The sequence below is a fragment of the Dipodascopsis tothii genome, assembly GCF_038497935.1.
Source record: "Dipodascopsis tothii strain CBS 759.85 unplaced genomic scaffold V1510scaffold_2, whole genome shotgun sequence".
Taxonomy (NCBI): domain Eukaryota; kingdom Fungi; phylum Ascomycota; class Lipomycetes; order Lipomycetales; family Lipomycetaceae; genus Neoaidaea; species Neoaidaea tothii.
The window spans coordinates 225398-246576 of record NW_027117986.1 but is presented as its reverse complement, the minus strand read 5'-3'; the positions used below and the strand labels follow the sequence as shown (position 1 = coordinate 246576).

At 68.7% G+C, this 21179-nt stretch overlaps 9 protein-coding genes across 9 annotated transcripts in view; 6 read left to right on the top strand and 3 right to left on the bottom strand.

Moving 5' to 3' along the window:
- Positions 1 to 535, top strand: part of V1510DRAFT_400748 (nineteen complex-related protein 2-domain-containing protein) — a gene marked incomplete at both ends in the record, with an annotated part of 1671 nt that extends 1136 nt beyond the window's left edge. The window contains 2 exons of the mRNA XM_066931975.1: positions 118 to 491; positions 526 to 535. Of these exons, the coding sequence (XP_066791433.1) occupies positions 118 to 491; positions 526 to 535 (384 nt within the window). The remainder of the gene's footprint in view (positions 1 to 117; positions 492 to 525) is intronic.
- Positions 536 to 3140: 2605 nt separating this feature from the next.
- Positions 3141 to 4402, top strand: V1510DRAFT_388513 (triose-phosphate transporter family-domain-containing protein; the record flags this gene model as incomplete). Its single annotated transcript, XM_066931718.1, has 2 exons — positions 3141 to 3806; positions 3842 to 4402. Exons 1-2 carry the CDS (start codon positions 3348 to 3350, stop codon positions 4400 to 4402), a joined length of 1020 nt encoding a protein of 339 aa, XP_066791432.1. The 5' UTR covers positions 3141 to 3347.
- A 281-nt stretch (positions 4403 to 4683) lies between these two features.
- Positions 4684 to 5456, bottom strand: V1510DRAFT_409986 (uncharacterized protein). Its single transcript, XM_066932646.1, has 5 exons — positions 5301 to 5456; positions 5196 to 5267; positions 5087 to 5161; positions 5007 to 5039; positions 4684 to 4973 (listed from the first exon to the last, which is right to left on the bottom strand). Exons 1-5 carry the CDS (start codon positions 5331 to 5333, stop codon positions 4953 to 4955), a joined length of 234 nt encoding a protein of 77 aa, XP_066791431.1. The 5' UTR covers positions 5334 to 5456; the 3' UTR covers positions 4684 to 4952.
- Positions 5457 to 5463: 7 nt separating this feature from the next.
- V1510DRAFT_409983 (uncharacterized protein) lies at positions 5464 to 7832 on the bottom strand. The gene is made up of 8 exons (XM_066932645.1): positions 7647 to 7832; positions 7362 to 7502; positions 7295 to 7328; positions 7253 to 7261; positions 7164 to 7221; positions 6945 to 7132; positions 6159 to 6913; positions 5464 to 6129 (listed from the first exon to the last, which is right to left on the bottom strand). Exons 1-8 carry the CDS (start codon positions 7743 to 7745, stop codon positions 5599 to 5601), a joined length of 1815 nt encoding a protein of 604 aa, XP_066791430.1. The 5' UTR covers positions 7746 to 7832; the 3' UTR covers positions 5464 to 5598.
- Positions 7833 to 7886: 54 nt separating this feature from the next.
- On the top strand, positions 7887 to 12490 carry V1510DRAFT_165264 (CPSF A subunit region-domain-containing protein). The gene is made up of 4 exons (XM_066930382.1): positions 7887 to 8040; positions 8097 to 11002; positions 11033 to 12435; positions 12485 to 12490. The coding sequence occupies exons 2-3, from the start codon at positions 8132 to 8134 to the stop codon at positions 12359 to 12361; spliced, it is 4200 nt and encodes a 1399-aa protein (XP_066791429.1). The 5' UTR covers positions 7887 to 8040; positions 8097 to 8131; the 3' UTR covers positions 12362 to 12435; positions 12485 to 12490.
- Positions 12411 to 13432, bottom strand: V1510DRAFT_372243 (ribosomal protein L24e-domain-containing protein). Its single transcript, XM_066931489.1, has 3 exons — positions 13305 to 13432; positions 13215 to 13267; positions 12411 to 13071 (listed from the first exon to the last, which is right to left on the bottom strand). The coding sequence occupies exons 1-3, from the start codon at positions 13344 to 13346 to the stop codon at positions 12570 to 12572; spliced, it is 597 nt and encodes a 198-aa protein (XP_066791428.1). The 5' UTR covers positions 13347 to 13432; the 3' UTR covers positions 12411 to 12569.
- A 146-nt stretch (positions 13433 to 13578) lies between these two features.
- V1510DRAFT_409975 (F-actin-capping protein subunit beta) lies at positions 13579 to 15210 on the top strand. The gene is made up of 6 exons (XM_066932644.1): positions 13579 to 13619; positions 13682 to 14004; positions 14350 to 14429; positions 14463 to 14635; positions 14688 to 14832; positions 14940 to 15210. The coding sequence occupies exons 1-6, from the start codon at positions 13617 to 13619 to the stop codon at positions 15017 to 15019; spliced, it is 804 nt and encodes a 267-aa protein (XP_066791427.1). The 5' UTR covers positions 13579 to 13616; the 3' UTR covers positions 15020 to 15210.
- A 773-nt stretch (positions 15211 to 15983) lies between these two features.
- On the top strand, positions 15984 to 16855 carry V1510DRAFT_409969 (uncharacterized protein). The gene has a single exon (XM_066932643.1). The coding sequence runs from the start codon at positions 16215 to 16217 to the stop codon at positions 16587 to 16589; it is 375 nt and encodes a 124-aa protein (XP_066791426.1). The 5' UTR covers positions 15984 to 16214; the 3' UTR covers positions 16590 to 16855.
- V1510DRAFT_165123 (uncharacterized protein) lies at positions 16710 to 21140 on the top strand. Its single transcript, XM_066930381.1, has 2 exons — positions 16710 to 18388; positions 18420 to 21140. The coding sequence occupies exons 1-2, from the start codon at positions 17182 to 17184 to the stop codon at positions 20972 to 20974; spliced, it is 3762 nt and encodes a 1253-aa protein (XP_066791425.1). The 5' UTR covers positions 16710 to 17181; the 3' UTR covers positions 20975 to 21140.
- The last annotated feature ends 39 nt before the right edge of the window (positions 21141 to 21179 follow it).

Here is a 21179-nt window from a genome sequence, read left to right as displayed (position 1 = left end):
GCGGCCGCGCATTTGCGCCGGGGACGGTGCGGCGCCCGCGGGTCCGGTCGCCGGGCCGCGCCGGCGCTCGGCCCGGCCCCGGGCGCGCGCGCGGCCCGCCGCCGCGCGCGGCCCCAGATCGACGGAATGATCCTGCAGCCGATGCCGACCGTGGACGGCGCGCTGGCGCGGCTGCAGACGGCCATGGAGGCCATGCGGGTGCGCCGGGCCGAGCACGAGGCCAAGCTGGTCGAGCTCGAAAGCGACCGGGCGAGCATTGCCGTGCGCGAGGGCGAGATCCAGCTCGAGCTGGACAAGGCGGCGCCGGTGGACGCGGCGCCGGGCGGCGCGGCGGCCGCGGCCGAGCCGGTGGCTGTGGTGGACGTCGTCGACGTCGCCGACGGCGTCGCCAGCCCGGCCATCGACCTCTCGAGCTCGGACGACGACGTCGCCGAGCTCCCCGCCACACCGGCCGCCACCTTCACGCCCGGGGCCTACGGCCGCTTCCGCCGGCCCATCGACGTCGACGACGAGAGTGAAGAGGAGCTCCATTTAGGGCTCGGAGCTCGCTGACTGTACATACAAAACCCTACTTCCAGCGGATCGTCTTGACGGTCTCGTCGCCCACACGCACGTCGACGTGCCCCTCGGCAATGCGCACGGCGTTCATGCGCTCGGCGTCCATGAACCCGCGAAACACGACGACGTAGGTGCGGTCGCACGCGCCCGATTCGCGGCGCTGGCGGCGCACCCGCGCGCCCTCGATCGTGGCCGTGCCCGCGACCTCGACCCACCGGCGGCTGGCGCGCTGCTTCTCGAGCAGATCGGCCAGGAACTTTTCGAGCTGCTCGGCCGCCCGCGACGCCTGCTGCTCGTCCGAGATCTCGGTCGAGGAGTCGTCCGGGTTGGTGTCCTGGCCGACGGTCATCGGCTCGGCGACCTCCGAGATGGACGACTGCACCCGCGAGAAGATCTCCGAGAGCGACACGATGCGCGCGGCCGGCCGGGCCCGCGGCAGGAGCCCGCCGGTCAGCGCCGGCAGGAACGACCACAGGTACGCCAGCGCGCGGCCCAGCGCGCCCGGCGCCGGCTCGGCCGCCGCCGGCTCGACCGTGCCCACGTCGTGGAAGTCGTCGGCCGAGAACTCGACGCCGCGCAGCACGTGCTGCACGGGCGTGTCCTCGGCAAACTTGTACGTCAGGTCGTCCACCGAGAGCACAAAGATCGGTAGGCCGAGCTCGAGCGCGACGTTGTCGTCGTACGAGAGCGACTCGAGCAGGTCCTGCGAGAAGATGCCTGCCGTCAGCGCGTCCGCGCCGCGACTTACTCTTGATGACGTTGCGCTGGTTCTGTGACAGCAGCTCGTCGAACTCGTACTCCTTGATCCAGTACGGCAGGAAGAAGGTCTCGTGGCGAAAGTAGATCACATACGAGCCGTACGAGACAATCAGCAGCGACGCGCCGCCGAGGAGCAGGATGGGCAGCAGCAGCAGCTGGAGCTTGGTCGGCTCGCGCCCGAAGCGCGTGCCGAGGACGCTGGCGAGCTCGTCGTTGGAGAAACGGCGGGGCGGGCCGTCGGCGCCGCCGGCGTCCTCGGCCCGTTGCGTGGCCAGCCAGCGCACGGAACGCGGCCAGGCCGGCGCGGGGGCGCGGCCGGGGAGGCGCAGCCACGCGGGCCGCGTGCGCGGAAGCGCAGGCGCGCGCGCCGGCGCGGTGGTGCGCCAGATCAGGCCGGTGGCCACGGCGGCGGGCGCGTGGCGGTCGCGTCGACGCGAGGTGCACGTGAGTGTCCGCAGCGCCGGCAGCGGCGGCGGACGGCCCGGCAGGCCCGACGCGAGCGCCGCCGGGCGCGGCCGCCGCAACGAGAGCGCGGGCGTGGATCGGATCATGGTGCGGGCGAGGACGCGGGCGGCGGGCGCGGTGATGAACGGCGGACACGTGACTGTACACGTGACTATGCACGTGATTTGAGTCACGTGCAGATGCGGGGTGACATCATGCCGTGATTCGTCCGTTCCGTTCGCGTTCGCGCTGCGCGCCCGGCAAGCGGCGGTGGCGCGAGCGGCACGACGCGCGCCGCGACCAATCCGCGCCAGTGTTTCGGATGCGCGCCACGCAGCCACGCCGATTGCGCGGCCGCGGCGCGACGCGTGTTGCCGGCGCACGCGATCAGCGCCGGCGGCAGCCGAGCGGCCGGGTAGCAGCGGCGAGGCCGCATCCTGCCCAGCGCGCAGGGTGGCACTGCGCCAACGCGGGCGGGCCGTGGCGTGCCCGGTTAGTCGGCCAAGCGCAGCGGCGGCAGCAGCCGGCAGCGGCGTGACGCGCGCGCGGCCGCACCTTGCAGTTCCAAATTAACGGCCTAATAGGCGGCAGGCGGCGCCGGCGGCCTCGTCCGCTTCTCTGGCCGCGCGGACGGGGCCGGCAGGCGGCCCGGGAGCTACGCGGCCACGACTATCCAGGGGAACATGCTAAGCGACAGCCGCGTAACCGTATTTTCTTAGGACCGCGGTCGTGTCCACACGGCGCGACGGTTGTGCTGCACACACGTCCTCTTCCGGATTAGTCTGACACTAGTCGTCAAACAACTGCCAGCCTGCGCAAACCTTACTGGTGCATGTGCCCAATTGGGAAGAATCGGCCCTCGATTTAGCCGCATTCGGCCACGGCCGGTGCCCAGCCTGGCGGCCGCGTAGCCTGGGCCGCCGCCCGGCCCATCGTACGTCCGGCCGCGGCGAACAAGGTCGGGCCGGAGCGGCCGCCGCCCACCGCAGGCGCGGGCGGCCGCCGCCGTGGGCCGTCGGGACCGGCGCTGCAGTCTACGCAGGAATGCCAGCCGGGCAGGCGGGCAGGGACAATATCTGCACGATTCTGTGGGTCCACGGCGGGTTTGGTTGGTCTGCCGCGCGCCCGCACACAGCATGCCCAGTCGGTCCTAGTCTGGCCTGTCTGTGCGGTCCCCCAGGCCATTTCGGCCGCACCATCACACCTTGTATGGGCCCCTTCTCGCCGAGTAGGTCCGCCGCCCGCTTGTTTCTGCCACCATAACCCAATTAAAGTTTGTCGGCGTGCGCATCTGCGTCTTCCACTACCGCTCTATCGGAGCCGCGGTGCCGCACCGAATGTAGTTGTAGACGCCTGCACGCTAGGTGGCCTGGCGGCGTGGGATTTCCACGCTTTATACACAGTATAATCTCTTCCATCTATCTTTTAGTTCTTCCCTGTCCCCTCGCAATTCATCCGTCGGCCTGTCGACGGTTGCCATCCAGCGAATACAGACTGCCCAGGCTCGCCAGATCAGGTGGTCTCTCCTCGCCCGCTCGCTAGGCTGCAGTTTGCGCGCCGTGCTGTTGTTTGATTCGACCGGAAAGATGCCGACCGAGAAGTCCGAGACGCTGCCCTTCCACCGGGCATCGCCCGAGCTGGCCGCGCCCGCGGCGGACTCGCTGCGGACCAAGTACATCTGGCTGGCAGTGTACTTCTTCTTCAACCTGGCGCTGACCATCTACAACAAGGCCGTGCTGGGGCACTTCCCGTTCCCGTACGTGCTGACGGGCATCCACGCCCTGTGCGGCACCATCGGCTGCCTGATTTTCTACCTGAAGGGCCACTTCACGCTGACGACGCTGAGCGAGCGCGAGAACATCACGCTGTTCTTCTTCTCGCTGCTGTACACGATCAACATCGCGATCTCGAACGTGTCGCTGAACCTGGTGACGGTGCCGTTCCACCAGATCGTGCGCGCGATGACGCCGTTCTTCACGATCATCATCTACGTGATCGGGTTCCGCAAGGTGTACGGCGTCATGACGTACGTCTCGCTCATCCCGGTAAGCCAATTGCGCGCGTGCTTTGCTAAACCCAGGTTGTCGCCGGCGTCGGCTTCGCGACCGCGGGTGACTACTACTTCACGGCCATTGGCTTCTTCCTCACGCTGCTGGGCGCGTTCCTGGCCGCGCTCAAGACCGTGGTCACGAACCGCGTGCAGACCGGCCGCCTGAAGCTGTCGCCGCTCGAGCTGCTCTTCCGCATGTCGCCGCTGGCCCTGCTCCAGACGGTGATCTACGCCTACTTCACGGGCGAGCTGCAGGGCGTCAAGACGTACGTGGCCACCGACCTGACCATGTCCATGTTCCTCAAGCTGCTCCTCAACGGCGCCATTGCCTTTGGCCTCAACGTGGTCTCGTTCACGGCCAACAAGAAGACCGGCGCGCTGACCATGACCGTCGCCGCCAACGTCAAGCAGATCCTGACCATCGTCCTGGCCATCATCTTCTTCCACCTGACCGTGACGCCCATGAACGCCATCGGCATCATCCTGACGCTCGGCGGCGGCGCCTGGTACGCCAAGGTCGAGCTCGAGGCCAAGCAGCAGAAGCCCACCGTGCTCCGGCCCAAGGACGACGGCGTCGCCCCCAAGATATAGAGACGGCCGCGCGCCGTCTCCAAGCATCCGCCGGTCCGGCCGACCGCCGCGGCGCTCGCTCCGGCTGTCTGTCGACGCCCCCGTCCCCCTGGCCGGTCCAGTCCTCATCGAGATCCCCTAGATCATTGGCCCGGCGCCCCGGCGCTGGGGCTGTGTTCCCGCCGCCACCGTCGCAGCCCTGGGCTCGCGAGCGCGTGGCGGCGCCGACTTTCCTTTGTTATCATTTTTCGCTTTATCAATAGTTTTGTCTATGTCTGCTTGTCGTATGTATAGTCCTCACCGCTGCTTTGGCCGCTGTACCTGCGTCGCCAGCGAGCTAATTCTAATATCTATTTAATGAGTACATTTTGTCACATCTACGCTCGCTGCGGCCGCGCCCGAGAGCCGCAAGCGCCGCCGCCGGTCCAGATCCAAGAATCCAAGATCCATTCGATTCACTAATGTACACCGGCACCGCGGCCGTCTCCCGCGGGCGCGCCGCCACGCTCGGTGTGTGGCCCCGCCCGCGCTCTATGGCCGCCGCCCCGTCCGGCTCCGGCCGCGTGTCGCTCTAGTTGACCCGCTCGAGTGCCTGTCGTCAGCCCGCCCGTCGCGCTCCACCTACCTCGATCATCACCACCGAATTGCCGCGTATCACCTGTGTCGGTCAGCAGCGCCCTCGTATTCGCCGGCAGCGGCACTCACAATCGTGCCGATCTTGGCGCGCTCGCCGTCCGCCTTCTCCTCCACGGCCTCGTCCAGCACGAGGTTGAGAAACACCTGGGGTCAGCATCCATCGCGCCCGCCCACGTACGTCGTATCCGCGCAGGAGGCCGGTCACCTTGCGCGAGCCGTTGAGCTGCACAAACAGGCGCTTGTCCATGAACTGCCGTCAGCCCGATCGCTGCGATCCGCGTACCTTCTTGAGCTCAGGCGTGCTGGGCTTCGACATCTTGTCTGGTTCGTTACGGCTGCCTTGGCTGCGCTGCTGATCTCGATGCGTCTGCCACCCGCTGCGGCGTGATGGATTCGATTCGGTGCGGGAAGGGCCGCGGCCGCGGGAGATAATTTTTCGAGGCTACGTCGGTTACCCGGCTATCACGAGTTGGTCCATTATCTATGCACAGCACCGCATCCAATGCCCCCAATAGTTCACAATCAAAAAGTCCCCACGCGTATCTTCCCAAGCGGCAGCGCCGCTCCCGTACTGTACACGCCTAGTCGAAGCCGGCCGAGCCCGCGGCGCCGCGCAGCGCGGCCGTGAAGGCCGCGCGGCGGCCGCGCGCGGCCAGGTCGTCCCAGGTCGAGCTCAGGCGGGCCGACGTGCGGCCAAGCAGCGACTGCTGCTCCTCGTCGTCGTCGTCGTCGTCGGCGTCGTACGAGTTGAACGACGGCCGGCGGACAATGGCGACGATGAGCGCGAGCAGGAACACGCCAAAGAAGCCGAACTGGGCCCAGAACGACCACAGGCCGAACCAGGGGAAGTTGACGACGACGCGGTCGAGGAAGGTGGTGACCGCGGTCTGGCGGCACGCCTGGTAGAAGTACGCGGTCGCGTTGGCGTAGCCCGCCGCCGGGTCCTCGACGACGGGCGTCTGGTAGGCCGGCTGCAGGAGCAGCGCGGCGCTCGCCTCGGCGCAGGTCACGAGCTGGCCCGGGTCGCACGCGCCGGCCACGCCGTAGAGCCCGTCCACGGTGGTGAAGCAGAAGCGCTGGTTGCCGTAGCGCGAGTAGTCGGGCGCGATGATCTGCGTCAGCGGGCCCGGCACGGACTTACCGTCGTGAACGTGTAGTTGATCGCCAGCACGGCGACCATCAGCAGCGCCGACGCCAGCAGCAGCCCCTGCGGGTACGTCTTGCGGCGCTGGATGCGGAACAGCACGATCCACGCGATGCGGATGCTCAGGTACGACATGCCGATGATGGTCGACACAAACATCCAGACCACGATCAGGAACGTGATGATGTAGTCCGCCGGGAAGCCGCGCGAGGCCAGGATCAGGATCTCGTTGATCGGGTTCAGGATCTGGGTCTTCATGAGCAGGAAGCCGCAGTGCCGGCCGCAGGTCGTGTGCATGATCTTGTCGACCATGGTGACCACCATGGACGCGATGACCAGCAGCGCGATCGCGAGCAGCAGCACGCCGGCCACGACGACCACGGGCCGCGCGGCGCGGTTCCACGCCGTCTTGAGCCACTTGGGCCGCCACCAGCGCGGCACGCCGCCGCCGTTGAGCCGCACCATGCGGATCAGCGTCTTCTCCTCGCGCTGGAGGCTCTCGTACGCGCGCTTGTCGCGGATGTTCCACTGCACGCTCGAGCCCTCGTACTTGGCCTCGATCATGCGCTGCTTCTCGCGGTTGAGCTCGAGCGCGACCCGCGTGTCGTTGAGCACCGTGCCGGACACCTCGGGCTGCCACTTGATCATGAGGATCGGCAGCACGGCGAAGCCGACGGCCGTGTAGATCACGAAGATGATGATGCCCAGGCAGAGCAGCACGCCGATGACAAACGTGAGCCCGCGCTCGCCGCCTGCGGTCAGCACGCCCGCGCGCGCACTTACGGTTCTCGTCCAGCAGCTGCCGGAAGTACACAAAGTCGTACGTGCTGTTGGCCACGCCCCGGCCGTACGGGATAAACAGCCCGACGATCAGCAGCGCGACCGCCACGCCGAGAAAGATCACGGCGAACTTGAGCGCGCCGCGGATGCGCTCGCCCACCGACGACTCGCCGCCGTCCCACTCCTCGTACCTGCGGTCAGCGCGGCCGCGCCGGAACGTACCAAAAGTAGGCGAACGGGATCAGGATCAGGATCAGGAACGCGTCCACCGAGTACAGAACTGCGTCAGCGCGCCCGCCGCGGCCACTTACTGTAGTACACTGCCCGTCAGCGCGCCCGCGCGCTCGACCTACCTATCTTGACCGCCGTCTCGGATCCGGTCAGGTCCTGCTGTCAGCCCCGCGCGCCCGCCGCACGCACCTGCATGGCCCCGGCCGTGGCGTTCACCACCGCGATGTCCACCGGCAGCAGCAGCGCCGTCGCCAGCACCGCCGCGAGCGAGAAGATCGACGTAATGGTGACGAAGGCGTCCCGTTCCTGCTTCTTGGTATACACACGAATCTGGCGGTCAGCGGAGTGCGCTCGGCGCCCGGCGGCGCCCGCGGCCGCCCGGCCCGGCCCGCGGCCCGCCCGCAGCCGCCCCCGGGCCCCCGGCCGCCGCCCGGGACCGCCCGGCCGGCCGCGCCGCCCTGGCCTCGCACTTACAAACACAACCGATATGCCCGCCAGCAGCCCGTAGGCCACCGCGAAGGCTATCCAGATGAACGCCGTGCGCACGGCGGATATGCCCGTCGATGTCTCCATCCTGTTACCGTCGGCCCTGGGCTGTGTAGTTCGATATCCGGCGCTGATAATCGCACGAGCTTATTTACACGATGTCGATGATAGCAAACAGCGGCGGAGTGGAGTCTGCGCAAGTGTCGCGGCGCGCGACGCTATGGCACAGGCGCGAAACGTGCGGGACACGCGGCCAGGTCCTCACCCCAGCAAAACGACGCAAATCTTCAGCAGCTGCGACCAGGCCGCGATCGATGATCAGGCCGTGACTGGGCTTCAAATCGGGCCAGACGCGAGCGACCGGTAGGGTCGGATTTGAGCGGTGGGTGATGGATCGCGGCGGCGGCGCGCGGGCGCGGAATTGCGCTGACCAGACAGACACAGGCGGCAGATCGCACACGCATCGGCAGACAATGCAGGTCTACCGGGACCTGACGCAGCCGACGACGGTGAGCCACTGCACGTCGGCCGCGTTTGTGCAGGCGGACCAGAAGAACCTGGTGGTGGTGCGGGGACGGACGCTGCTGCAGGTGTACCGGTTCGTGTCGTATGAACGGCACGTGCTGCGGGCGGGCGCGGGCGCGGACGGGTTCGCGATGCCGGCGGCGGGCGACGGGGGCGACGGGTTCATCGGGGACTTTGAGATCGAGACGTCGGTGACGAACTACTCGACCAAGCTGAGCCTGGTGGCGCAGTTCGAGCTGAACGGGACGGTGACGGGCATCTCGCGGATCCGCAGCCCGGAGGCCGGGCAGACGGACTACGTGCTGCTGGCGTTCGAGCGCGCCAAGCTGTCGCTGGTGCGGTGGGACCCGGCGGCGGCGGCGCTGGCCACGGTGTCGCTGCACTACTACGAGAAGGACGCGCTGAACGCGACGCTGGCGTTCACGGACCAGACGAGCTCGGCCGCGTTCCTGCGGACGGACCCGGCGGACGCGCACGCGTGCCTGAAGTTCGAGCGCAACCGGATCGCGTTCCTGCCGTACCGCAGCGACGACGACGACGTCGCGGGCGCGGCGAGCGCGCCCGGCAGCCCGCTGTTCCACCCGTCGTTTGTGGCGACGCCGGCGGACCTGGGCGACGACGGCATCGTGCAGATCACGGACCTCGTGTTCCTGCACGAGTACCGCGAGCCGACGCTGGCGATCCTGTACGAGAGCGCGCAGACGTGGACGTCCGAGCTCGAGACGACCAAGGACAACCTGACGTTCCTCGTGCTCGCGTTCGACTTCCAGCAGCGCGCGTCGACGTCGATCCTCAAGATCCCGGCGCTGCCGTACGACCTGACGACGCTGCTGGCGCTGCCGGCGCCGATCGGCGGCACGCTGGCCATCGGCGCGAACGTGCTGATCCACATCGACCCGTCCGGCAAGTGCCTGGCCGTGGCCGTGAACGCCATGGCCGCGCTCACGACCGCGATCGAGCTCGTCGACCGGGCCGAGCTCAACTACCGGCTCGAGGGCTCGGTCGCGAAGCACCTCTTCGACCGCTACGTGCTGCTGACGCTGGCCACCGGCGAGCTCGTCGTGCTGCAGTTCGTCATGGAGGGCCGCTCGGTCGAGGGCCTCACGCTCAACCCCGTCGCGGTCGCGCCCGACGGCGGCGCGCCCGTCGCCGTCACGGCGGCGTGCATCGAGGTCTGGGCGGCCAGCAAGACCGTCTTCATCGGCGCCGAGATCGGCAACAGCCTGCTGCTGTCCTGGCAGGGCGACAGCAAGACCACCCAGAACAGCCTCACGTTCTCGGCCACGGACCTGAGCGAGCCCAAGGAGGTCAAGTTCGCCGTCAAGAGCTACGACGACGACATCGACCTCTACGGCGACGACGACGCCGGCACCGCCGCCGCCGCCGACGCCGCGCCCCAGACGCTGGCCGACCTCTTTGCGTTCTCGATCGAGGACGTCGTGCTCAACCACGGGCCCATCGTGAGCGTCAACACCGGCAAGCCCGAGTTCCCGGCGGCCGAGGCGCACCTGTCGCGCGAGGTCTCGTCCAAGTTCGAGATCGTGGCCGCGCGCGGCGGCCAGAACGGCACCGGCGGCCTCAGCATCTTCCGCCGGTCGCTGAGCCCGACCGTGGTCGGCCAGTTCAGCCTGCCGGACTGCAAGGCGCTCTGGACCGTCAAGACCAAGAGCCGCAACACAAAGTCCGCGCAGGACCCCAACGTCGACCAGTTCGACAACTTCCTGATCGTGTCCAAGGCCGACGAGAGCTACGTGTTCTCGATCGGCGACGAGTTCCACGAGGTCCGCGGGACCGAGTTCGACGCCAACACGCCCACGCTGGCCGTCGGCACGGTCCTGGACGGCACCCGCATCGTCCAGATCTGCCCGGGCGAGCTGCGCGTCTACGACTCGGACTTCCAGATCGCGCAGATGATCCCGGTCGCGCTGGACGACGACCAGGCCGAGACCACCGTGGTGACGGCGCACTTTGTCAACAACTCGGTCCTGGTCACGCTCGACGACCACACGGCGATGCTGTACCTGGCCGACCCCGAGACGTACGAGCTCGTGCAGGCGCCGTGGCTGCGGAGCGACACCAAGTACATGGCCGGCACGCTGTGCACGCTGCCGCGGGCGCTGGTCGCGGCCGCGGCCCGCGGCCGCGCCCGCCGCTCGGCCAAGAGCAACAAGCGCAAGCGCGGCGCCGAGAGCGCGCCGCCGGCGGACGAGGCCGGCGCCGAGGACTGCTGCATGCTGCTGACCGCCGACGGCACGCTCCAGATCTACCAGATCGCGACCGCGGCGCTCTGTTTCGAGTGCGCCAGCGCCAGCGACCTGCCGGCGATCGTCTCGGTCGACGGTGAGGCCGCGCCGGCCGACGGCGCCGTGGTCGAGATGCTGTACGTGCCGCTCGGCGACGACGTCGTGCGCGAGGACTACCTCGTGCTGCGCACCGACGCCAACGACGTCGTCCTCTACCGGCCCATCGTGTGCCCGGGCCCGGCCGAGAGCCAGACCGAGCTGCGGTTCGTCAAGGTCGAGATCCCCCAGGTCACGCGCGCGTTCAAGGACCCGGCCCCGGCCGACGCCATGGACACGGACGCCGTCGCGCCCGGGCGGTACCAGCGGCTGTTCCCGATGGCCGACGTCAGCGGCTTCGCGACGGTGTTTGTGCTCGGCGCGCCGGCCGCCGGCGCGCCCGACGGCGGCGCGTCCTGGCTCGTCAAGACGGCCAAGTCGCTCCCCACGTTCGTGCCGTTTGCCGGCGGCGCCACGCGCGCGCTGAGCCCGTTCCACTCGGAGTTTGTCGAGCACGGCTTCATCTACGTCGACCGCAAGGTAAGGGCCCTGCCGGCCTCGCTGACCCAGAACACGGCCCGGATCTGCAGGATCTCCAAGGAGTTCGACTACTCCAACACGTTCCTCGCCAAGCAGGTCTCGTTTCCGGACGAGATCCAGAACCTCACGTACTTCCCGCCGCAGTCGGTGTACGTCGCCGGCACGACGCGCGAGATCCCGTACGAGTTCGAGAACGAGGACGAGGAGAAGCAGCCCGAGGACGACCTCAAGCTGCCCGCGCCCAGCGACCAGGGCGCGCTGCAGCTGATCTCGCCCATCTCGTGGATCACGGTCGACACGTTCGAGCTGCTGCCCAACGAGATCCCGCTCGTGGTCAAGACCGTCAACCTCGAGGTGTCGGAGCAGACCAAGGCGCGGCGGCAGCTGCTGGCCGTCGGCACGGGCCTGTTCCGCGGCGAGGACCTGCCGGCCAAGGGCTTTGTGTACATCCTGGACATCATCGAGGTCGTGCCCGAGCCCGGCAAGCCCGAGATCAACCACCGGTTCAAGCTGATCGCCAAGGAGGAGGTCCGCGGCGCGGTCAGCAGCCTGTGCGACATCAACGGCTACCTGCTGTCGGCGCAGGGCCCCAAGGTCATGGTCCGCGGCCTCAAGGAGGACGACTCGTTCCTGCCGGTGGCGTTCATGGACATGAACATCTACGTGACCGAGGCGCGCAGCATCAAGAGCACGATCCTGCTCGGCGACGCCATGAAGAGCGTCTGGTTCGTGGGCTTCTCGGAGGAGCCGTACAAGCTCGAGCTGTTCGGCAAGGACGTCCAGCAGGCCGAGGTCATCGCGGCGGACTTTGTGATCGACGGCAGCAACCTGCACTTTGTGATCGTGGACTCGCAGAAGAAGATCTACATCCTGCAGTACGACCCCGAGGACCCGCGCTCGCTGTCGGGCCAGAAGCTGATCCGCAAGTCCGAGTTCTACGCGGGCCACGCCGTGCAGGCGCTGACGATGGTGCCCAAGGTCGCCGGGCTGCAGGCGCCGCGCGCGGACGACAGCGCCGAGGCCGACGACCAGTACCTGACCCTCGGCGGCACGCTCTCCGGCCACGTCTTTGCGATCGTGCCCATCTCCGAGACCGCGTACCGCCGGCTGAACATCGTCCAGCAGCAGCTGTACGACCGGGTCGAGTCGCACGCCGGGCTGAACCCGCGCATGTACCGCGCGCACCAGACCAACGCCGAGTTCAACGGGCAGGCGCTGCGTGCCGTCCTCGACGGCAACAACATCTACCGGTACCTGGGCCTGCCGCGGTCCGCGCAGCGCGACGCCGTCGGCAAGGAGCCCGAGACCGAGATCTGGAACCAGCTCGTGGACATCGAGCAGGCGCTGGCGTACATGTAGCGCGCCGCCCAGACATGTACATAGAGCTAGAGAAGCCGCGCAGCCGGCGTAGCGTAAAAGTTCGGTTTATTAAGGTATGCAAAACAAATGTCATAACTTTTGATCTCCAACTAAGTCTTACAGTAACATGTCAAACGCCCAGTGAATCCCAATTTTGTGTGCCGCGGCCGCGCCGGCCGCCGCCGGCGCCGCGCGCGCATGCGCAAATCTAGTCGAGGTCCATGCTGGACTTGGCGCGCGACTTGCTCTTGCGCTTGTTGGCCAGGACCGCGATCTTGACCTTCTTCTTCTGCTCCTCGGCCGCCTCGACCTCCATCTCGCTCTCGCTGGCGTCCTCGGACTCGGGCTCCTCGAGCGCGGCGGCCTTGGCGGCGGCCTTCTCGAGCTCGACCTCGCGCAGGCGGAGCAACTCGGGGTTCTCCTCGACGAGCTTGCGGTTCTCGGCCCGGAGCTTGTCCTTGTTGCCGCGCATTCTGTTCTTGTAGAACACGCGCTCGCGCTTGGCCCGGATCTCCGAGATCCGCGTCATGGCCTTGAGCACCGTCGCCGTCAGCTCGCGGTTGTATCTGACGGGGACGTTGCGGCGCTGCGCGAACGTGAGCGTCGAGTCGACGGCCATCTCCTTGCCGGCGGCCTTGCGGAACGCCTTGGTCCAGCGGACCTTGCGGGGGTTGCGCTTCATCTTGAAGTTCTTGTGGCACTTGGATCGGCTGCTCGTCAGTCTGCGTTCGATCTGGGCGGGACGGCGGCGGCGGGCGGCGGCGGGCGGCGGCGGCGGGCGGCCGCGGACCGGCCGCCGCCCGGCTGCCGGCCGGCTCGCGCTGCGCGCCGCCGTCCGGCGCACGAGACTCACCAGAACCGGAACTCCTTGGCGTCGTTGCGGACAAACATGATGCCGTGGCCGGGCTGTGGGTCAGTACCGTTGCGGCGCGACTGTACGTACGTAGACCGGCGCGGAGCAGAAGTGGCAGGCCTGAATTCTCATCTTGGCTTATGCTCGCGCTGTGGTGTCGTGGCTGTCGATGTGGTCGCCAAGTGCGCTGTAGGGAGAAGAAAAAAATTTTAGCTATTTACTAGAAGTTGTGTTTGGGTGTCCCCAAACCCCTGGCGGTTAGGATGGCGGCGCTTACCTAAAGCGCTACCCGGCCTGGGTCACGTGGCCAGCGCTGGGACATCGCCTTTACCCGGACCTGCGGCCTCCTGCTCCGACACGACCGCACCCCCGTGGAAGCTGCACCGAATCACCGCTACCAAGATGGTAAGGGGCCCGGGCGCGCGCGGATGGATGGCGCCGCGCCGGATGGCTGCGCTGACGCCCAGGCCGACCCGTTTGACTCGTCGCTGGACCTGCTCCGCCGGCTCAACCCGAAGAACATCACGCAGAACCTGAACGCGCTCTGCAATCTATCGCCGGATCTGACGGAGGACCTGCTGTCGTCCGTTGACCAGCCGCTCGAGGTCAAGCGGTGCAAGACCAGCGGCCGGGACTACCTGGTGTGCGACTACAACCGCGACGGCGACAGCTACCGCAGTCCGTGGAGCAACGAGTACGACCCGCCGCTGGCGGACGCGAGCGGGCCGAGCGCGGCGATCCGGCGGCTGGAGGTGGCGGCCAACGACGCGTTCGACATCTATCGGGACCTGTGAGTACCTTCCCGCGCGGGACACGCGAGATTGGGGGCTGGGCGGGGGCGCGGGCTGGGCGGCGGGGGCGGGCGCGGCGGCGCGCGGCGTTCCGGTCTGTTCCGACGGGCCGCGGCGCGCCGGCGTGCTGGGTGCGAACGCGCACGGCGCCGGCGACGCGCCTTGTGACCCATGACGCGCGGACCCAGCCGGCTGGGAACGGCGCAACCCCGGAGCTCGTGTACCGATCCGCGCGTCCTTAGGGCAATTGGGGCGCAGCCGCGAGCATGCAGGCGGTGCGGCTCGGTGCCGCACGCCGGGCCGGCCCCGCGGCGCGCCCGCCGGCGGACTCTGCTGACGGCCAGGTACTACGAGGGCGGCCTCTCGAGCGTGTACATGTGGGACCTCGACGACGGGTTTGCCGGCGTCGTCCTGCTCAAGAAAGGTACGCGCGCGCGCGCGACCGCGCTGACAGCAGTCTCGGCCGGCGCGGCCAAGAGCAGCGGCAATTGGGACTCGGTGCACGTGTTTGAGGTTGAGACGGCGGGCCGCACGGCCCAGTACAAGCTCACGAGCACGGTCATCCTGAACATGGTCACGGACAGCGGCGCGCTCGGCAGCTTCGACCTGAGCGGCAACCTGACGCGGCAGGTATGTGACAGCGGCGGTGATTGGCCGTTCGCGCTAACGCATGTTCCCGCAGACGCGGCAGAGCCTGGCGGTCGATGACGAAACGGGGCATGTGGCCAACCTGGGCCGCATGATCGAGGACATGGAGTCCAAGATGCGCAACCAGCTGCAGGAGGTGTACTTTGGCAAGACCAAGGACATTGTGTCGGATCTGCGCAGTAAGTTTGCGCGCACGGGCGGATAGGGAGCCGGAATCGGGCTAAGCGACGTGGGCTTATCGGGCCGACGCTGGCGGGCCCCTGGCGCAGGATACGCTGACGAGCAGGTCTGGGCACGCTCTCGGCCGTGCGCGAGGAGAAGAAGCTGCAGCACGAGATGGTGTCTGATCTCGGGGCGCGCAACTAGGAGCGGTCGGTTGCAGGCGCGGTGGCAAATTGCGACCCATGTTCGCGGTTCGCACTGCACGGGTGCGGCCCGGGGCGGCTGACCGGTGCTGTAAGCGAGCGCTGGATTGAGCGTGGCTGCCGTGTGGGTGTACGGCGGCTTGGCCGCGTCCGACTGCGGAGTACGCAAGTTAATGCATCTGTCTGCTATTAGCCGTGGCGGCTTGGCCGCGGAGATCGGCGGGGCCGGCGGCGGGCACGCGCGCGCGCGCCGGCCGGCTGGTGCCGGCTCTAGGCCGGTCGCTCGCTTAGTCCGAATTGGGACGGTTACACGGCTGCATGCATGGGCGCTGCACGTCAGGGTCATTTCTGTCCACCGCCACGCCGGCACACGGGCCACGGCGCGCACACACCCCATACCCGCAGACTATTCGCACGCATCATTACCACCGCGCTGGGTCGCCGGCGCGCCGCCGCCCCAGCGCGCCGGCGCGCCGCCCGCCACCGTCCCGCCCGCCTGGGCTCACATTCATGCACCCGTACCGTCCCCCCGGACCCAACCTTATCCTGCCCAACTTCCAATCCCGCTTCGTCCCGTTCGCTCGGCCCAGAATTCATGCAACTAGTTCGATACCAGGTCCTGCATAATACCCTCTCCTGTGTTTTTGACTTTAGCCGCTCTGATCGCAATTTAACCCAAATCTGCCTCTTTCGCAGGCCTTTCGTCCCCGCCGCTCACTCTTTAGCTTTTGGCCCACCCTCGCCCGCTGCCGCGCGCATTGACGCGTCGTTTTAGCCTTTCCCGTCGCCGTCCTTTCCGCTTTCCTACTACGGCAATGCGGCTTCATGCAATTTCCTGGCCTGTGTCGTTTCCGCTACGCGATCTCATGCGCCTCTCCCGCTTCTCTGCACGCCGCCGCCGCGCCCGCGCTCCCGCGCCGCGCACCGGTATACCGTGCTCGCCCCGGCCGCCCGTCGCCCCGTCCCCTCCGTCAGCCGCCCCGGCCCTCGCCCACGCCCGCCGTCTATAAAACGCGGCCGCCCCCGTCGCCGGCTTCCCTAGGAATCACACAACCCGTCCCGCCCTCTCCCGCGTGCGTCGAGTTCTCTGTTCCGCTCTGGATCGGCAAGACTACCACTTGCCCCTCCCTTCTTCTTTCCACCTTTCCCCGGCCCTCCGGGCCCAGCTTTCGCCGTGCCTCCCAAGGCCGCCAGCAATGGGATTCTTTCCGCTGGTGATCCTTCTCCTGAGTCTGGTCCCGCACCTCGCCGCCGTTCCCAGCGGAGTCGTGCCGGAGGCGGCGCTCGTGATGAGCCCGCACCAGACTCAGGCGCAGGTCGCCGCCCTGTGCGTGTGCGCAGTGCTGGCCAGCAGTCTGGTCAGCCTACGCCCGCGCGAAAAACCCCCCGGAAGGCAGCGCTCGCTGCCCGCATCGATGTCCCCGACCCCCGCCCTCCTGCCAAGGAGTCGCCGCTCTCTGCCCGTGCTCTGCGGTCCGCCCGTCGGGCCGCCCAGTACCGCGAGAGGCGCTTTCCGGAAGCCGCACCAGCAGGTACGCGAGCGCGCGAGCGCGACTGACCCCAGCCCTTGAGCCCGACGTACCTGTTCCCGACCTGGTGGAAGGTCGCAAGGCGTCCCGCTCTGTCTCTTTCGATCTGCAGCCAGCCGTCGACGCCGGCCAGCCTGCCGAGCCTCGGCTGGCTGATCGAACCGGCTCTGCTCCTGCTGTGCTTGCCTGCCCGGACGGTGACGCGCCCGCGCGTGCGCGCCGCCGCGAGGACCCTGCAGCTGTTTGTCCTGGGCCTGATGGTGCTGCTCGCGGTGACGTCGATGGCCGCCGTTCTGGTCTTGGTGGTGGCGCCGCTGCCGAGCCTGACGACGGCCACCGCGGCGCTCAGAGCAGCGCTCCGGGCCCTGCCGCGTCTTTGCCGCAGCCTGCTGCAGCAAGCCTGCCGCAGCGCGCTGCGGGCGACAAAGGCGCTGGCCCGGGACCTGCGGATCTCGGCCAGAGCATCCACGCGGTCCCGGACAGCTGCGCGCCCGACGACGCGGCCGCTGCTGGGCCTGGTGGCGCCCTGTGCGTCCCACGCCCGGCAGCTGGTCTGCAACCGGCCGGCGTCCAGTCTCGTGCTGGACGCGACGGCGATCGTGCTCTGTGTGCTGTGCCGGTCGACGGCGCAGACATGGCCGACGCTGGCCCTGTCGCCGGACGTCCTCCGCCTGGCGAGCCTGCCGCTCCTGCAGGCCGCCAAGCTGGCGACGGTCCTGGCCATCCTGACGGCCCCGATCCCGGCCCCGCTGGCCGCGTGGACGACGCTGCGAGCCCGGCCGACGCCGACCGCAGCCTCTCGTTCTACTCGGTCGACTCGGGGCCCCTGGGCGACGCCGACGGCCGCGACCAGTCCATCAACTCGTCGCGCACGTCCGTGTCGCTCCCGACGCTTCCAGCTGGCTGCGCTCTCGAGCGCCTGGATCCGTGCTGCCAGCGATTTGCTCCGCCGTTCGGCAAATCGCCTGATGGAGCGCCTGCGCGCGCTCAGGCAGAGGTCAGTATCGGCGCCGACGCAGCCGCCGGCGCCGCCGACGCAGCCGCCGACCCCGCCGGCTCGGACTGCGGGTCTTGTCGGCCCGGCAGCCCGACCGGCGGGCCCGACGGCTCCGTCGCCGACGCCGCCGACTTTGTCGACACCGCCGAGCGACTTCTGCCGCCAACCTCGGACTCTGGCTACCCACAGCAGGGGGCAACTTCGGATTATGAACGGCCTGACAGTTGCTCCTCGGTGCCAGCGAGCTCTCCCTCGACCGCGGGGACTGGCGGCGAGACCGCTCAAGGTCCTGCCGACAGTCCTGCAGCCGTCCCGGAGAAGCCCGACGCAGACGCTGTTCCGGCCGGAGCCGACCCAGCTCCCGGGACGCTGGATCCCACCGCCACAGGGGACGTGGCTGGTGGCGCAGTGACGGCCGCCAGCGATCTGTTTGACGACGTCCTCTTCTTTGAGAACGTCGCGCCGTCCGACGACGGGCGCCCGCAGATCGATCTGCCGTCGTCGCCGGACCGGTTTCTGGGCTCGGACCTCGTCCAGCCTCTCACGCCGGGCCCGAACCCCGGCAAGCGGGGCTACGGCCTGTTTTCTTCGTTCTACGACGAGTCGTCGTGCGGCGGCACGCCGGCCGGCGACGCGTCCGCGCGCGACATCACGATGGCGGAGGCGTCGCCGTGCGCGGCGCGCACGCCCGGGCGCGCGGACCTGCCCGGGCCCGAGTGCGTGGTCGAGCGGTACATGGGCTCGGCCGTGTACGTCGTGGCCGACGCCAAAGACAAGGGCAAGGCGCGCGCCGATCCCGGCGCCGGCGACCTGTCGTTCTGCGAGACCGAGGCCAACATGTTGGGTAAGTGCTGTGGCGGCGCCGCTGACCGCAGTGCCGCACGCGCGGTCGGAGATGCTGGCGTCCAAGTCGTGCTACACGGCCACGGTGATCCGGCACGACAGGATCATGACGATGAAGAAGTCGGCGCACAAGGCGGTGGCGGCCGCGGTGGCGTCGTACCCCGACCGGCCGTCGCGGCTGGCGACGTGCTACAAGGCGTACGCGGACAGCTCGGTGGTGATCGAGTTCGCGGACGACATCCGCACGCCCGACCGGCACGAGCGGCGGGTCAAGGCGTCGTTCTCGTCGCCGGTGGAGGGCTGCAGCCAGACGATGCTCACGTCGCAGACGGTGAGCGAGCTGTGCGCGCGCGCGGTGTGCAGCGGCGCCGAGGCGCGGTGGAAGCACATCGGCAACACGCTGGCGCGGCACTTCAACATGGGCCGGGCGCTCGCGCGGCTGCGGGCCGAGCCGGCGCTGCTCGAGGGCTTCGAGGCGGGCCCGGCCGAGCTGCGGGCGCGGAACGCGTTTGTGGCGGCGTGCTTCACGTGCGAGATCGCGTTCCCGCGCCGCGCGGGCTGCCTGGACGGCTTCGCCGACGTCGCGCGGTACCTGGCGGGCGAGCACAGCGAGCCGAGCACGGAGGAGTACCTGGTGGCGGTCACGGCGCAGTGCTGCCGCTCGTGCCTGCTGCTGCTGGAGCAGCGCTGGCGGCACTCGTTCGAGCCGCTGGACGTGCCCAACACGCTGCTCTTTGCGGGCGACGACTTTGACCGCGCCACGTTCGAGGACACGCCCGGGATCGCGCACATCACGCCGGCGCGGTCGTACCGGCCGGACTTTGGGTACAAGTACCGGGACCTGATCGAGCTGGTGGCCGACCGCAACCACGTGGCCGCCAACGTGGCCGGCTTCCGCCGGGACGCGCTGGGCATCCTCAACGCCATCGTCTCGGCCTACTTTGACCGGCTCAGGCAGGAGTTTCTCGAGGGCAAGCGCGCACAGAACGAGTTCATGGGCCACGACTGGGCCCGGCTCGAGCGCTTCGACGAGACGTTTCCGCACCCCGACCCGGCCGTGGCGTCGGTGCCGCGGCCGCCGTCGCCGTGCCGGCCCGAGGGCTCGCACTCGTGGCTCAAGCACCAGCTGCAGGGCGACCGCGACGACCGCCGGGCGCTGGAGAAGATGTACTACGCGACGCCGCCGGGCAGCCGCTACTTTTCGTTTGTTGCGGGCCGGCTGGACTTTGACGTGGCCAAGTTCCACGAGGTCATGCTGGGCCTGCAGGCTGAAGACTGTGACTTTATCCGGCCGCACGAGCTGCGGCAGCAGCTGCGCGACGATCTCGAGCTGGCGATCAAGGCCGAGAAGTCGCTGCTGGTGTGCCTGAACGCGGTGATCAAGCGGCTGCTGCGGCCGGACTCGATATTCCACGGGACCATCACGGACGCGCCGGACATCAACGAGCTTGTGGCGGTGGTGGCGGCCGCGGCGGAGGCCAGCGACCGCGAGGTGGGCTACACGGCCGGGAAACAGGCCCGGACCGTGGACGACGTCGCCGGGGTGGATCTGTACGACTTTGAGGAGACGATTGTGGCGAACGAGCTGCTGAAGCTGCACGGCCAGACGGCGGCGGGGCACACGGGCGGCGCTGGCGACACAGTCCTTGCGGAGACCGCTGCGAGTCTCGCCAAGGCGCCGGCGCCGGCCGGGGCTGGGGCGGCTGGGGACGTGGCTGGGGACGTGGCTGCGAAGGCCGAGCCGCGTGCCGAGCCGCACGCCGAGGCACAGGGCGAGCCACAGGGCAAGCCGCACGCCGAGCCGCACGCCGAGCCACACGCCGAGCCGCACGCCGAGCCACAGGGCGAGCCACACACCAGGCCCGCCGAGCCTGCTCGCCCCAGCCTCAAGCGGCTGTCCGAGACCGAGCTCGAGACTGACACCGCGCGCGCCCACAAGAGAGGTCGCCAGGCCGAACCGGCCGCCGCCGAGGGGTCTGCCCCGGCCGTTGCTCAACCAACGGCCGGGCCAGCGTCAGCTCAACCTGACGACCCCCCTTCGCGGCTGCCGGGCTCGGACCGGGCGAGCCATCCGGCGCCGGGCCAGGAGAACTGCCCGCCGCGGCGGACGCTTGAGCCCGTCTCTGCGCGTGATCTGGGCGCCAGGAAGCGGCACGCGGCGTCGCCCGCGGGCTCGCCGCCAAGCCGCAAGCGTGCGCACTACGACAGCGACGCGACCGAAGCCGACGGCAACGCGGCGGCCGAGTCCGCTTCGGCCGAGGACCTGCAGCGCCGCGCGCAGCGCGACACCAAGCGCCCGCGACTGTCGTCGCCGCTCAAGATCGAGGTCAGGGAGGACGGCACGCTGATCACGCACGAGCCTGGCGAGCCACGCTCGCGGCCGGTGTACTCGTCGCCGGAGCCGAGCCCGCGCGAGTACTCGGTCACGGAGCAGCTGCCGCCGCAGTGGAACCTGCGCAGAGAGGAGACCGTGGCGGGCGGCCACCGTGTTCTCTCTGGCCGGCTGTCGCTGACGGAGACGCCCGTGCTGCAGCCGGCGGGGCGCACGGCGAGCTTCCACGGCACGCCTGACGACTCTGTGTTCTAATCATTGCTACTGACTGGCTGCGGCCGGTTTGCTACGGGTTTCCAGCTCGCTGGATGTTATGATGTATTGTTATGATAATGAATTGCTGTGACTGTCATAGGGTTATCGGCGGGCGGGGGCACGGCAGGCGGTGTGCCGAGCATGACCCGGCATGTATCAAACATGCACCAAACACGTACCAAACAAGATCCAACACGGCGGCGTG

Excerpts from the sequence above, each read along its gene's own strand:
- V1510DRAFT_409986 (XM_066932646.1), bottom strand. The coding sequence starts at position 5,333 with ATGTCGAAGCCCAGCACGCCTGAGCTCAAGAAG. Across the intron at positions 5,162-5,195 it reads GCCTCCTGCGCGGATACGAC|GTGTTTCTCAACCTCGTGCT; the intron begins GTACGTGGGCGG and ends TGCTGACCCCAG. Across the intron at positions 4,974-5,006 it reads ATTCGGTGGTGATGATCGAG|GCACTCGAGCGGGTCAACTA; the intron begins GTAGGTGGAGCG and ends GGCTGACGACAG.
- V1510DRAFT_409983 (XM_066932645.1), bottom strand. The coding sequence starts at position 7,745 with ATGGAGACATCGACGGGCATATCCGCCGTGCGCACGGCGTTCATCTGG. Across the intron at positions 7,133-7,163 it reads ATCCCGTTCGCCTACTTTTG|GTACGAGGAGTGGGACGGCG; the intron begins GTACGTTCCGGC and ends CGCTGACCGCAG. Across the intron at positions 6,914-6,944 it reads GCAGCTGCTGGACGAGAACC|GCGGCGAGCGCGGGCTCACG; the intron begins GTAAGTGCGCGC and ends TGCTGACCGCAG.
- V1510DRAFT_165264 (XM_066930382.1), top strand. The coding sequence starts at position 8,132 with ATGCAGGTCTACCGGGACCTGACGCAGCCGACGACGGTGAGCCACTGC. Across the intron at positions 11,003-11,032 it reads TCATCTACGTCGACCGCAAG|AACACGGCCCGGATCTGCAG; the intron begins GTAAGGGCCCTG and ends TCGCTGACCCAG.
- V1510DRAFT_372243 (XM_066931489.1), bottom strand. The coding sequence starts at position 13,346 with ATGAGAATTCAGGCCTGCCACTTCTGCTCCGCGCCGGTCTAC. Across the intron at positions 13,268-13,304 it reads TCTGCTCCGCGCCGGTCTAC|CCCGGCCACGGCATCATGTT; the intron begins GTACGTACAGTC and ends ACTGACCCACAG. Across the intron at positions 13,072-13,214 it reads GCCAAGGAGTTCCGGTTCTG|CCGATCCAAGTGCCACAAGA; the intron begins GTGAGTCTCGTG and ends ACTGACGAGCAG.
- V1510DRAFT_409975 (XM_066932644.1), top strand. Across the intron at positions 14,005-14,349 it reads TTCGACATCTATCGGGACCT|GTACTACGAGGGCGGCCTCT; the intron begins GTGAGTACCTTC and ends GCTGACGGCCAG. Across the intron at positions 14,636-14,687 it reads GCGGCAACCTGACGCGGCAG|ACGCGGCAGAGCCTGGCGGT; the intron begins GTATGTGACAGC and ends ATGTTCCCGCAG.
- V1510DRAFT_409969 (XM_066932643.1), top strand. The coding sequence starts at position 16,215 with ATGGGATTCTTTCCGCTGGTGATCCTTCTCCTGAGTCTGGTCCCGCAC.
- V1510DRAFT_165123 (XM_066930381.1), top strand. The coding sequence starts at position 17,182 with ATGGCCGACGCTGGCCCTGTCGCCGGACGTCCTCCGCCTGGCGAGCCT. Across the intron at positions 18,389-18,419 it reads GACCGAGGCCAACATGTTGG|TGCCGCACGCGCGGTCGGAG; the intron begins GTAAGTGCTGTG and ends CGCTGACCGCAG.